Here is a 14,723-nt window from a genome sequence, read left to right as displayed (position 1 = left end):
GGGTACAAATAATAAATTATTATTATTATTATTATCTTTGAATATTAGAATTGATATGGTTAATAGGTAGTGATGACAAAGCAGTCAAAATCAAAAACCTAACTCCTGTCTCCCTCCAGCTTATCTTGTTGTGAGATAAATATAACTTCCTAAAACAGAAAATTATTAAAAAATAATATTTTTAAATATTAAATAATATTTTACAAACTAGGGGCAGTAGACCAGGGCTCATAGTAGTTCTTGGCAAAGCAAAACCATCAGGACTACATCAAACCTAGGCTAAGAATGAACATAATCTCTTTCAGAGGTGAAGAATGAGCAACTGTCAAGAGTGCGTGCAGGAGCCAGGCCCTGTGACCAGAAGGGCTTTGCAGGGCTGGGGCCTTCTTGAGATTGTTCTGGAGAGGCAAGGCGCAGCTACACAGGTGAGGCCGACTGGTAACTCACAGCACCTGGTGGCAAGAGCCGGGAAGAGATAAAAGGTCAGCATTTCCCTTCGGCTCTTTGCCACAGCAACACGTTCCCTGCCTTGCTGCGTTGGGCTTCTTGCTTCTTGTTCCCTACACTTCGGCTTCCTGACTCCCTGCTTCTTGATCCTTGGAACCTTGACTTGGTGACTCCTTGCTTCTCAACCCTAGGACCCCTGGCTTCTGGACTCTCGTTCCTGCTCCCACCCCGCTGTCTTGCCCCCGGTCCCAACGTCCTCAACCGGGACTTTGATCACCCGTAGACCGGACCATGACAGCAACGTGGAAAAGTAGGTGTGTTTTCTTCATACAGTTCTAGACGTCATACACATGGAATATTTAAGAATCAAATGGCCCCTTAATTTCTGGTTGTCAGGTGCTCCTTTGTATTAAGATCAGGCCTCAGCACAATAATGTAGCACTTGGGAAGGAAGATGCAGCCCAGAAGCCCAGCGCTGGAGGCCAACATAGAGAAGATCTGCACGGCCACCATGTACTTGCCCTTGGTGCTCAGGTAGGTGGGCACAAAAGACACCCAAACACTGCAGAAGACCAGCATGCTGAAGGTGATCAGCTTGGCTTCGTTGAAGGAGCCAGGCAGCTTCCTGGCTAGGAAAGCCACCGTGAAGCAGGTGGCAGCCAAGAAGCCCAGGTAGCCGAGGGCAACGTAAAACATGGCCACAGACCCTTCGTTGCATTGCAGGATGATCTCTTCCACCTGGGAGTGCATGTCGGGCTCTGGGAATGGGGGAGAAGAGCCCAGCCAGATGGTGCAGATGAAAACTTGCCCCCCAGAACAGGAGATGACAATGGAGTTGGCCAGACTCTTGCCCAGCCATCTCCTCACCCTGTTCCCAGGCTTTGTGGCCAGGAAGGCCAGCACCACCGTGATGGTCTTTGCCAAGACAGAAGAAACAGCAACTGAGAAGATGATGCTGAAGGCCGTTTGTCGGAGAAGGCAGGTCTCTTTCCTTGGGCGCCCGATGAAGAGGAAGGAGGACAAAAAGGAAAGCAGGAGGGAGACAAGCAGGATGTAGGAGAGGTCCCGGTTGTTGGCTTTGACTATGGGAGTTTCCTTGTATTTAATGAAGATTACCATCACAATGCCTGCTGTTAAGGCGAAGAAGAGGGCAACGGAAGCTAACACCATTCCCAAATATTCTTCATAAGCCAGGAAGATGATAATCTTGGGGACACATTGATCTCTGTCCTTGTTTGAATGGTGATCTTCTGAGCATTTGGTGCAATGTTCTGCATCTGGGGGAAGAGAGTAAGAGTGGCTGCAGCATCACTTACAACCCCAATTTTTGAAAACCTAAGTTTCAAAACCTAAGTTTTGAAAAACTATGTGGTGGACCTCAGGAAATAAACATGTTAAAAGCAGTATAGAGAGGCAAAAAAACCCCAGTTTGTTTCTTAAAAAACCACTTTACTCTTCTATTATTCCATTCTTCCAAGGAGACAGAGGTAGTGAAGAAGGTTTTTCTAATTTTGATCCCCAAAGCACCATGGTGATCTAGAATAAACTGAGAGGCAGTGAACACTCCACTTCTGTTAACTGCATTGTTTGGACCCTGCCTTATCCTGAAGAAACACCTCTTTGTTTGAACCTTTTAAATGCAAACACTTTTCTGTTGCTTTCATGCAATGTTTAAAATTTGCTACTTTTCATTATCTGTCCATTATTTCTGATAAATGTGAGCATTATTTCTTTTTTGGTGTGACTTGGTATAAAAAATAAAAAAGGAATGTTTGTGGGAATTCCTCTCATAGCTGCCCACTTTCAACCCCAGAGATTTCTTCCTTATGATCATTCCTTTCAACTCACTTCCAGGATGTAATAAAGGTGATTAATCCAAAAGGAGTTGAGGAAGGAGCCACATTCCACAGTGTCTGCAGAAATCTCACAAAAAGTGTGTGAGACTGAATATCTGCCCTGTGTTTACTCTCTCTAGGAATTTCTTCCCCCTTGGAGTCACCCACCTTCCTGGGCGGAGAAGGTCCCTTCCGCACACCGAGCACAAGCATAGCAGCAAACGGGCTTTTCTTCTAGAACTACCTTGGCATATCCAGGTCGACATATTTCTGTACACCTGGAACGAGGTACAGTCTAAGCAGAAAGACAAGAAGGTGCAACAAAGAGGAACAGTTAGGAGTATTTGTGGGTATGTAATGCGCTCATGGAATGAATTCAAACGGATCTCTGGAATGCAGCCTTTGACCCCCTCATCAGGGTCGTTTCAACCCCCCACTGACCATTGGGGTGACCAGAATATCTTGTTCTTCATAATTCGTTCAGGACAACTGAGGTTTGCGCCACAGAACTCTGATTCCTCTTCTCCGTTTACCTGCTTGCCTGCTTAATAAATCTTCAAAGAAAATGGCATTGGAGTCTGAAATGTGATTTCCCAAATAATCTCTCAACCACTAATTAAGATAAATTTAATACGACTTTTCCAAATGGTTTCCCTCACTCTGTTCTTGAGGCATGCAAGGTTTCCTCTCGTCATTGATGTATTTCCCTAATTATTTCTAGTTCACGTGCCATTCCTTAACATTAAACTTACATTACAATAGGGTTTGTGTTTTTTTAACTTCTCATCCTTCACCAACAGCTGTGCACTTCTCAGTTCCTGCACGTACTATAGTTTAACATTTGCAACATCTACAAGTGAGCTTACTCCACAAATTAAAAAATTAAAAAAATCCACACTAAATCAGTAATTATCATTTCAAAAATAAATTCCTTTCCATCCTTCTGCATGTATGAAAAACCAATAGTTCACTTTTACTAGGTGTTTTCCCTTTTCTTCTTATCTACGTAGTATTTCTGTTGAAGATTCTGTCCAGAATTCTTAAATTCTCAGTATGGCTCGGAAATAGATGGTGTCTTCTCTGAGGACCTCTGGGCTCTATCCTTTCTTTGAGCACCCCAAATTCCCCTCCTATCTCAGCTGCTGTGGATGTTGCAGCTGTTATTGGACGGTCAAGACATCATTGGTCAACCTGATATGATCACTTTGCAGCGGTTGCTCAAGGAAAAGCATATTCAGGATCTCCTAGCCTCCCCTCTCTGTGATTTCCCTCTACCTTGTTGAATTTCTTGGGCCACTCAATGGCTTCTGGGTTAATGGTGAACTTAATGCCAGCAGACGTCTCCCTCCTTATATTCCCAATTTTCACAATGTCACGAGACTTATTGGGATAGATCGCCCAGTTCATAATATCGAAGTCCGCTGGTAGCTCCCAGTTCTCATCCAAGCATAGCCTGCCTCTGGAAGTATTCAGACACCGGATTTCTCTTAAGAAAGGGTGAAGCTGGAATGACAGGGAAAGCACCAGCACTGAGACACCTGGAAGCCAAGATGGATATCTCAGTCCTACTCACTTCAGCCTCTTATGATTTGGGGCCTGCGTGTATCTCATGTAGACTGGAATTCCTATTCAGCCATTTCTATTACTACAGACCCTACAAGGGCCCCAATTTTCCAGGGATGCCCCTGATTCTTTATGTTGGGAGCTGCCCAGAGTGCTGAGGCAACCCAAAAGGATGTGTGGGGTATAAACAGTGCTATTTTTCTAGAAAAGAAGGTGCCGGAACTCACCATGAACACCTCCCTCTGAGAATGGCAATGGCACCCACCTGAGAGGTGCCAAAACTGAGTTCCAGCGAGTTCCCCCCTGAAAAAAGCCCTGGCTATAAACAGAAAGATTATCATTATGGAATGGGCCGTCTCTATTTTCATCAGAGAAATGTTGGGGGGTATACTACTATTACTAATACTAATAGTAATTATGATATTTTACAGGTCTATCCACAGTCAAGATGGATACACACAAGCATCTGTGTGGACTGCAGGTTGCAAAAAGGGGAAGGAAATACCTGCCACGGCTGTAGCCTTTGGGGTCCCCATTGCTCTCCTTCCTCCACCATCAGCCTCCTCTGGGATCTCGATGAAAGCGAAGCATGCAAGGCCTGAGCCACAGCCTGAACATTGATGTAAGTGCCATAGCTGTCATAAGACAGGGCTCTCTCATGCTCCTCGTGAGGCAATGGTTGCAGTTTCTCCTCCTCTCTGCATCTTATCCTGCCTTTCACGGACAACAGGTGCTTTGAATATGAACACTGAAATGCTTGATTGAAATAATCCCCAAAATTGGTCTGCAATTTATATTTGTCACCTTTGCTGCTCCTTATTCCAGTCTGAATTGCAAAGGACAGAGAACCATGGAGGTGCTGGAAGTAATTTGAAGGGAGGGAAAAGCCAATTCTGATTTCTATCAAAGCTGTTGTGATCCAGACTTTCGCCCCTATTTCCTTCTCATAGATATTGTTTATTACCATGAGTATTATGATACCCAGTGCATTGGTTATATAGGTAACAAATACCCCAACTTGTCTCCATAGGAAAAAAGGTTCCCCAGGCCTGATAAATTTATTTAGGTCATTTTCTGGTACGCTTTTAGATAAAGCAATGCAGATCCCTCTGCTGAGCATCAGAGGTTTCACAGCGCTCACAAATCTTTCTCCACTGTCATTGTCTGGACTGCAGAGGCCAATCCACGTCCATCCAAAATGCAGGAGCAATTCAACAATCCCCTGGTACTGACTTTCCTCTTTAGGAGTCATCCGGTATATAAAAGGGAACAGGGTTTTACCTTCGAGAACCTGGGCGGTGAAGCCATAACTGATCTAGCAAGGAAAGCAAAAGATCAGCAATTTATTTTACTTTCAGCATAACAGATATTTAATTATCTGAAATGACTGATATCTATCTAAATCACTGCTGGCTGAGGCTGTTGGGAGTTTTAATCTGAAACATCTGGAGGTCTCAAGTGGTTAATGGTCAGTTTTTAAAAAAGGATGTTGGATCCATAGCTCAGGATTTTCCCATTTTTAAAAATATCCCTGCTTGACCTATCCAAAGAGAAAGTAGTATTTTACGCAGCTGAAATTCTCTTTCCCTCCATGCTCTCCCACTACTTACCTGTGCGATTTTGTAGATGCCTGACAAGGCTGAAATCACTTTTGAGATGACAGTATTGCCTCTTTCAAGAACAGCCAGCAGGGGATTCTGTTCTCCACAGTGATAATTGGGAATATTGCATCCACTGCCTGCAAGCAGCTCTAGCATGGCGTCTGAAGTCATCCTTGCATCGAAATAGTTCTCATAGATGTTGTAGCCCAGGGTGATGTTGGGTAAGAGCCTGAGATCCTGGTTGATCTCTTGGATGGTAAAGAGGAAAGACAACGTGTACCAGTAGGACCTAGTAGCCTCCCTGCAATAAATGAATCCTTTAAAAAGAGTGAAACTGATATTCATATGAATGTGGGTGGGGATGTTATATTATCCACAAAGATTAGTATTTATTTATCCTATCGCATTAATATCAAACCTTTTGCTTTCTAGCATAGAACAAAAATTTGGAAATCTCTGCTTTGATGCAAACAGCACACAGAGCTGTACAGCAGTGGAACAGACTCCCTCCGAAGGTGACCATGTGTCATGGATGCTACAGGTGTGATTCCTCTGGGTTCCTTCCATCTCTGCAATCTATGATTCTATTCTACTCTGGTTCTATGAGTAAGAAATGAAGGCACCCCTCAAAATTTGTGATATACTGGGAAGTTGCTGCAAAGGCTGCTTTTGCTGCAGTGGTCTTTGGCTTCTTCCAAGTGCTAGAGTATAGCTAGATAAGAGACAATTTTATTGAAGGAGGAAAAGCACCAAATACCTCAGTTCCCTTTTAGATACAAATGAGGCCTGATGGCTTTCAGGTTTGAGTGTGTGGTAAAATTATAATTTTGCCCATGTTTGGATCAGTGACTTTACCAGTGAGGACACCCCCTGGTTATTTTATATAACCATTTTATTTGAAGCATATTGTTCCTGCTTTCACCCATAAAAATCCACCCATTTTCAAGAGTTTCTTAAAGGTAAAGGGACCCCTGACCATTAGGTCCAGTCGTGGCCGACTCTGGGGTTGCGGCGCTCATCTCGCTTTACTGGCCGAGGGAGCCGGCATACAACTTCCACGTCATGTGGCCAGCAGGACTAAGCCGCTTCTGGCAAACCAGAGCAGCGCATGGAAACGCCGTTTACCTTCCCGCCAGAGCGGTACCTATTTATCTACTTGCACTTTGATGTGCTTTCGAACTGCTAGGTTGGCAGGAGCAGGGACCGAGCAACGGGAGCTCACCCCGTGGCGGGGATACGAACCACCAACCTTCTGATCGGCAAGTCCTAGGCTCTGTGGTTTAACCCACAGCGCCACCCGCGTCCCTCAAGAGTTACTTAAGACACTTCTAATTTTTTAAAATCAGCCACTAAACGTCACGCAGAGGGTCTGGTCTTAGAAATCCATTTGTAAAACTAAGATTCCTTAACGACAGTTGCTAAATTGTCCAAATGAAATAATATTGAATAAAGCCTTTGAGCCTTGGAAATTGCCTGAGTTTTATGGCATCCTGCAGGTGAGGAAATTCAGTGCATCCTTTTGACTCCTGACCAGATTGATTGGCATCCTTGTATTCTACTAAAAGCAACACAGAATCAAAGGTAGGAGAGTGTTTCACTAAGGAAGACCCAGAGAACATTGAAATAGAAGAGGTTTGTGTGGAATCTTTTACTGGACTCCCCAGCACCCATCCCCCCCAGCCAGCAAGACCAGTGGTCATGGCAGGGTAGTCCTCCAACATCAGCCCTTAGCTCCCCAGCCTTGAGAAAGAAGCTATTTCCTTGATAAATAGGAACCACTAGAAGGACTGGAGGACCGTGAAACTGTGAAGTACATACTTTTCAATCCTGGCGAAGGGTGTCTGAGAAAAGACGTATGGAGTTTCCTTAAGGTATTTTGGAGATATGATCCCACTGATGAGAAAGTGTCCAGGCCGGTAGTAATTGCGAGCATCCGTTTGATCCCTGACCAGATTCAAGGGGCATTTCGCCTTGTGGTTCCTGCAGACTCCAAAGGGCATCATGAGCAGCAGAAGCTGCAACAGAAGGAGCAGGCATCTCATTCTGGCTCTGCCTCCTCCCCTAATCTTGCAAGTGGCTCCTCTTACCTGCCAAGGAGGCAAAGCAGAAGAACCCAAAGACTCTTGCAAGGCCAGACTGCCTGGGCTTTCCCAATCTGGGTGGTTTTCAACTCTACCTTCGGAGCTAGGAAGCCCAAGGCAGGCACACCCCTCTTTTGCCAGCTCTGCATCTTGACTCAGTCTGTCTCCAACACAGGAAATATTCTCTGCACTAACTTTTTCTTTCCCAGACACAGCGCAGTTAATATTGTCATGCTGTTGTTGCTTTCCAAGGCTCATGCAATTTCCAGAAACATCTCCTGAGCATTTAGAAGATGAGATCACTATAATTTTGATTATTCCAAGTGGAATAAGTTTCATCACACTAACTTTCTGGAGTCTTCAATGGCTCAAGCAGCAGGTGTAGAGCTGGAGAAAAACATGATGGAGAAAAATCAAAAGGTGTTTTTGGGACTTGGAAGTTTGGCCTGAACTTTGCTCCCAAGGACCAAAGAAGAGCCCTGCATCTGCATCCGACCATCGACTCTCCTTCCTTGGAGAATTTTAAGCAGAGTTTAGATGGCTATGTGTTAGGGATGCTTTACAGAGCCAGTGTGGTGTAGTGGTTAAGAGTGGTGGACTCGTAATCTGGTGAACCGGGTTCGCTTCCCCGCTCCTCCACCTGCAGCTGGTGGGTGACCTTGGGCTAGTCACACTTCTGTGAAGTCTCTCAGCCTCACTCACCTCACACAGTGTTTGTGGTGGGGAAGGAAGGAAACGGAGATTGTTAGCCTGTTGAGACTCCTTAGGGTAGTGATAAAGCGGGATATGAAATCCAAACTCCTCTTCTTCTTCTAGTTGGCCACTTTGGGTGGATTTGATTCCTGCCGATCCCTTCTGGTTCTCCCCCTGAAGGGAAGTAGCGTGTGGGTGGTTTTGAAGCAACTTCAAGTGAATTTCCACCCCCTCTTTGAAAGGCTTCTCCAACAGAGGGAAGCTCTCTGGGGTTGGTGGAGGGAAGAAATGTTGCCCTGAGCCTTAGGCTCTCCCTTCCCCTTCAACATGTTCTGCGGAAGGAGAGCGTCTGTTTCACATGGAGCCTACTTGCTCCTCGTCTTTGAGAAGAAACTTCTCTACTCATAAACAAATTGTCTGTGCAGAACCCAGGCTAGCATTCTAGCAGCTTTATTATTCTTTATCAATTTATTTATTAATATTTATTTACTTTCTTACTTAATTATTTAATCTTTCATAAATTCCATGCACTATTTTGGCCAATCACCCCTAGAGCGCTTTACGTCAAGATAAGTCAGGACGATCAGAACAAAGTTTACAGTCTTACTTTAGAACATTCCAAAAGTTAAAATAATAAGACAGAATCAAATTACCTCAACTTCCTAAGAATCTGGGTGGATGCTTTCTTTATTACATTAAAAAAAGTTAAAAAATTATTAAGTCTCCACAGATATTCCAATCACTTGTCTTCGTATGCAGTTTAAAAAACAAAACAAAAAACCCCACATAATTTCTTTTTGACTCCCCACCCTCCCTTCTCTATGTTTGTTTTTATTACTTCTTTTTATCAGAATTTTTTAAAAACATGTTTTTATTATCAAAGCCCCAGTGACGTATTTCAGTAATCCGCTGCTTATATTTCAAATCCTGCCTTTGACTTCATGTATGGATGATAGTTTAACAAATAAGATATCAATGGTCTCCATTCTTCCTGAAACGATTCATCATCACGTCCTCTTAGTTTAGCAGGTAATTTCACCATTTCAGCATATTCCCCCAGTTTCATAAGCCAATCCTCCCTCTTTCCACTTCTGTGCATATAAAGTTCTAGCTGCTGTGGTTGCATACATAAATAACCCAGTCAGCTTTCTTGGGACCTTTAATTATTAAATTTATATAGGAGCCTTCATTGGATTGCTTCAGGTTGAATTGCTATAAGAATAAGTGTTTAGTAAGCTTTCTACTAATCTGGAGAGATGAAAGTCTAAGTAGAATGCAATCTTAGCTAATGAATCTAAATGCTTTATCAGTGGCTGTTCTGTCAATTATTTTCACTTCCCATCTGATCTTCCCATCTGATCTAGATGAAGGGAACGCAGTGGATGTAGCCTACCTTGATTTCAGCAAGGCATTTGACAAGGTGCCCCATGATATTCTTGTAAAGAAGCTGGTAAAATGCGGTCTTGACTATGCTACCACTCAGTGGATTTGTAACTGGCTGACTGACCGAACCCAAAGGGTGCTCATCAATGGTTCCTCTTCATCCTGGAGAAGAGTGACTAGTGGGGTGCCACAGGGTTCTGTCTTGGGCCCGGTCTTATTCAACATCTTTATCAACGACTTGGATGATGGACTCAAGGGCATCCTGATCAAATTTGCAGATGACACCAAACTGGGAGGGGTGGCTAACACCCCAGAGGACAGGATCACACTTCAAAACGACCTTGACAGATTAGAGAACTGGGCCAAAACAAACAAGATGAATTTTAACAGGGAGAAATGTAAAGTATTGCACTTGGGCAAAAAAAATGAGAGGCACAAATACAAGATGGGTGACACCTGGCTTGAGAGCAGTACATGTGAAAAGGATCTAGGAGTCTTGGTTGACCACAAACTTGACATGAGCCAACAGTGTGACGCGGCAGCTAAAAAAGCCAATGCAATTCTGGGCTGCATCAATAGGAGTATAGCATCTAGATCAAGGGAAGTAATAGTGCCACCGTATTCTGCTCTGGTCAGACCTCACCTGGAGTACTGTGTCCAGTTCTGGGCACCACAGTTCAAGAAGGACACTGACAAACTGGAACGTGTCCAGAGGAGGGCAACCAAAATGGTCAAAGGCCTGGAAACGATGCCTTATGAGGAACGGCTAAGGGAGCTGGGCATGTTTAGCCTGGAGAAGAGGAGGTTAAGGGGTGATATGATAGCCATGTTCAAATATATAAAAGGATGTCACATAGAGGAGGGAGAAAGGTTGTTTTCTGTTGCTCCAGAGAAGCGGACACGGAGCAATGGATCCAAACTACAAGAAAGAAGATTCCACCTAAACATTAGGAAGAACTTCCTGACAGCAAGAGCTGTTCGACAGTGGAATTTGCTGCCAAGGAGTGTGGTGGAGTCTCCTTCTTTGGAGGTCTTTAAGCAGAGGCTTGACAACCATATGTCAGGAGTGCTCTGATGGTGTTTCCTGCTTGGCAGGGGGTTGGACTCGATGGCCCTTGTGGTCTCTTCCAACTCTATGATTCTATGATTCTATGATTCTATGATCTTGTTGTTGTTGTTTAGTCGTTTAGTCGTGTCCGACTCTTCGTGACCCCATGGACCAGAGCACGCCAGGCACCCCTGTCTTCTGATCTGATCTTGGTTTTGCTCTATAAATGGGGGCCTGAATGGGAGGAACCTGAGTAGGCGGAGGAGGCCTCTCCCTTTTCCTTCCTGACTGAGCATAAGGTTTGGCAGGCAGGGAATACAACTATTTGGCATCGTCTCATTTCTCCCCTCCAATGCTGAACTTTTTGCTTGCTCACTCGTAATCTGGTATCCACTCAACATCAGTGCACATCAGTGCACAAGGTCTCAGATCCAGGCAATGGAATCTGAAATGTGATTTCCCAAATTTCAGAATTCGAATAATCTCTCAACCACAAATTAAGACCAATTTAATACAAATTGGTTCCCTTCCCTCTGTTAAGAGGCATGCAAGGTTTCTTCTTACCACTGATTTATTTTCCTAGTTATTTCTAATTCACATGTCGTTCCTTTCCGTTAACCTTATATTACAATAGATTTGGGTTGTGTTGTTTTTTTTAAAAAGCTTATCATCCTTAACAATCAGCTGTCAACTTGACAATTCCTGCACGTAAATTATTTTACCATTTGCAACATCTACAAGTGAGCTTACTCCACAAATTTAAAAAATCCACAATAAATCAGTAATTATTGGGGGGGCCGCTAGGGGCGCCTTGGAAGATGGCTGACAATACCATCTATCCAGCTTGCACGAGGTAATTAGAGGCTGATTATGGGGAGTAAAATCAGTCTCCCTCATCTTCCCAGGGAAGGGGAAGATGCTGCCCTCGCCCGCGGATGCCATAAATCACCCCCAAGTTCGGATGAAGGAGGGGGTGAGAGGCACTGGGCGGAAAGTCCTTGAACAGGCTTGGAGCTCCCTGAAGCTGTTTTCAGGAGCGAATCTGGTTGCGTTGCTTAAAAAGAAGAAAAAATCGGAGAAGTAAACGCACATCCTTCAAGAGAGATCAGGAGTGTTTTTATCTGCTAATAATTTTACCACTGAGATGAAGATCGGGACGGCAGGAATAGAGATAACATCAGAGAATTGCAGACATGTTGGTAGGTGGAACGGAACAGAAAGGGGGGGAAAGACTTTTTTACTTTTTTATGTGATTAATTTAATAACCCTCCACCTTAAAGAACCATCTCTGTTTTTATCTGCTAATAATTTATGAAGAAGATCGGGATGGAAGGAACAGAGATAACATCAGAGAATTGCAGACATGTTGGTAGGTGGAATGGAACGGAAAGGGGGGGGAAAGACTTTCTACTTTTTCATGTGATTAATTTAACAACCCTCCCCCTTAAAGAATCGTCTCAACGACTAACTTGCAAGAGGGGTTAAAAATGAACTGTGTGTGGGAAAAATAATATGAATTAAAGGTTTTATTCTGTAAAAGATTTGGAAAAGAAAAGAGGCTCTCTCTGTGACGCAGCAAGAAATGTGACTTGATATGGACAGGCAGACCTTCGCTGCATGATATATGGTCTTAGGGAGGAAGAGCCGTGGATTGGTTATCAATTTGGGATCGTAAATTTGAAAGGCTATTACCCTCCTGGAGGACTAATTTACGATGCAGCGGGTCTGGAAAGTTAATGAGCGGACATTTAGACTGTATTTCATCGGAGGCAAGATGGCGATGTCTGCTCAAATGAATGCCTGGACTATTGGATTTCTGTGAGAGATCTACGAGAGAGCATTACAAAGCCCACACAGAGATATAAACAAGATTGTTTCTTTCAATCCACTTGTGGAGAGAACTCGGTGACAGAAAAGGAAAATGAGTAACGACAAAGAGTTGGAAGACAAAGAACTCAGATGGAAGAGATTTGAGGAAGTCAAGTAATATGTTTATGAAGATGGATTTTGAGTAATTAATTAAGTTTCAGTTTATGTGGTGATTTGATGTATTTTATGTTTTATGATCTTTTTTCTTTTTCCATTTCATTCTTTTTTCTTTATTATTGTTGGCTTTTTCTTCTGTTATGTTTATGTATAGAAAATAATAAATATTATTATATAAAAAAAGAAATTTCTAGGATTTCTTCAAAACGTAATAGAGTTCTGTCAGGGAACTGTCATCGGAAGAACCGGTGGTGCAAGGGCTCCCAGAGGTTGAGAGAGACTTATCAGCGGAGGAGGGAACCAGCAGGGGGAGAGAAAGAGCTACAAGGGAAAGTGAGTCGGAAGGATGGCTCAGAGACAATTCCAGCGAGAACAGCAGGGAGGTTTCAGGACCTCCTATAGGGACACCCACTCCTCGCCGGAAACTGTCACGCAGAGAGTCCAGAAGGCATGTTTCCGTTAAGGAGCTTTTATGCTGGAAGAAATTCCGTAAACGCCCACTGTCGGATTCTGCCAGCGACTGACGGAGCCATGCTTATGGAGCTCCGTTACAGACAGTGGTTTGTGGACTTAGCCAAACACTGAGGGATTAGGAACTTTACGCACAAGCAGCTCAACATCCCATCACAAGTTCTTCAAAACGTAATACAGTGGTACCTCTGGTTACTTACTTAATTCGTTCCGGAGGTCCGTTCTTAACCTGAAACTGTTCTTAACCTGAGGTACCACTTTAGCTAATGGGGCCTCCCGCTGCTGCTGCACTGCCGGAGCACGATTTCTGTTCTCATCCTGAAGCAAAGTTCTTAACCCGAGGTACTATTTCTGGGTTAGTGGAGTCTGTAACCTGAAGCATATGTAACCCGAGGTATCACTGTAGAGCATAGATCATAAGGGATGTAAGCCTCTCTTTTTCTCTTCCCCAGATGCAGAACATTGCACCAAATGCTCAGAATATCACCATTCAAACAAGGACAGAGATCAATGTGTCCCCAAAATTACCATCTTCCTGACTTATGAAGAATATTTAGGAATGGTTTTAGCTTCTCTTGTCATATTCTTGTCCTTAACAGCAGGCATTGTGTTGGGAATCTTCATTAAATACAAGGAAACTCCCATAGTCAAAGCCAACAACCGGGACCTCTCCTACATCCTGCTTGTCTCCCTCCTGCTTTCCTTTTTGTCCTCCTTCCTCTTCATCGGGCGCCCAAGGAAAGAGACCTGCCTTCTCCGACAAACGGCCTTCAGCATCATCTTCTCAGTTGCTGTTTCTTCTGTCTTGGCAAAGACCATCACGGTGGTGCTGGCCTTCCTGGCCACAAAGCCCGGGAACAGGGTGAGGAGATGGCTGGGCAAGAGTTTGGCCAACTCCATTGTCATCTCCTGTTCTGGGGGGCAAGTTCTCGTCTGCACCATCTGGCTGGGCTCTTCTCCCCCATTCCCAGAGCCCGACCTGCACTCCCAGGTGGAAGAGATCATCCTGCAATGCAACGAAGGGTCTGTGGCCATGTTTTACGTTGCCCTCAGCTACCTGGGCTTCTTGGCTGCCATCTGCTTCACGGTGGCTTTCCTTAGCAAGGCCAGAAGGCACCAGAAAGGCCTGAGAAACAATGGACTGTGTTCCCTACCTTTGTTGCAATCTTTTTAGTTACAGCAAGCGGAATGTTTCTGATGCTTAGCTAATGCCTTTTAGCTGCTGAGAAAAATGCTTTTGAAAAGCTCTGAGAAGCTTTGAGCCTGCTTTGGTGGGGGGTGACTTCGGGCCTAGGTGAGGTCACCTGTCCTCACCTTCCTTCACCTGTCCTCACCTTCCTTCAATTCAAGGTTCCCGGGCCTGAAAAACATTCCCCAACTAAGACCGTCTGGAAACGACGTCAGACCTAAACTGATGCGCAGCGTAAATGAATAATGCAGAGTTTTTAATTGACTTTACTGAGTTAAAATAAACTTCTTCCTAAACAACATGGTTCCAAACAGTCTGACTGAGATTCCATACTGCTCACAACTGAGGCAGACTGACTCTGACTGAAACCTTACAGAGAAGACAGAGAGAAAATGGCGGCCAAGTCCCATGCCAGAGTGACTCAGC

General features: G+C 44.2%; 1 protein-coding gene and 1 long non-coding RNA gene across 2 annotated transcripts; one reads left to right on the top strand and one right to left on the bottom strand.

The window, feature by feature from the left end:
• Window positions 1-810: 810 nt before the first annotated feature.
• LOC310753294 (vomeronasal type-2 receptor 26-like) lies at window positions 811-7,866 on the bottom strand (the record flags this gene model as incomplete). Its single annotated transcript, XM_083594424.1, has 6 exons — window positions 811-1,724; window positions 2,451-2,577; window positions 3,558-3,785; window positions 4,351-5,160; window positions 5,456-5,747; window positions 7,265-7,866. 6 exons carry the CDS (start codon window positions 7,864-7,866, stop codon window positions 826-828), a joined length of 2,958 nt encoding a protein of 985 aa, XP_083450550.1. The 3' UTR covers window positions 811-825.
• LOC310753629 lies at window positions 4,339-7,273 on the top strand. The gene is made up of 3 exons (XR_014543401.1): window positions 4,339-4,467; window positions 5,879-5,987; window positions 6,981-7,273. It is a non-coding gene; the product is annotated as an uncharacterized lncRNA (long non-coding RNA).
• Window positions 7,867-14,723: the final 6,857 nt, after the last annotated feature.

Source organism: Podarcis filfolensis (genome assembly GCF_964270895.1).
Source record: "Podarcis filfolensis genome assembly, chromosome: 18".
In the NCBI taxonomy this organism is placed as follows: Eukaryota; Metazoa; Chordata; class Lepidosauria; order Squamata; family Lacertidae; genus Podarcis; species Podarcis filfolensis.
This window is presented reverse-complemented; position numbering and strand designations above follow the sequence as displayed.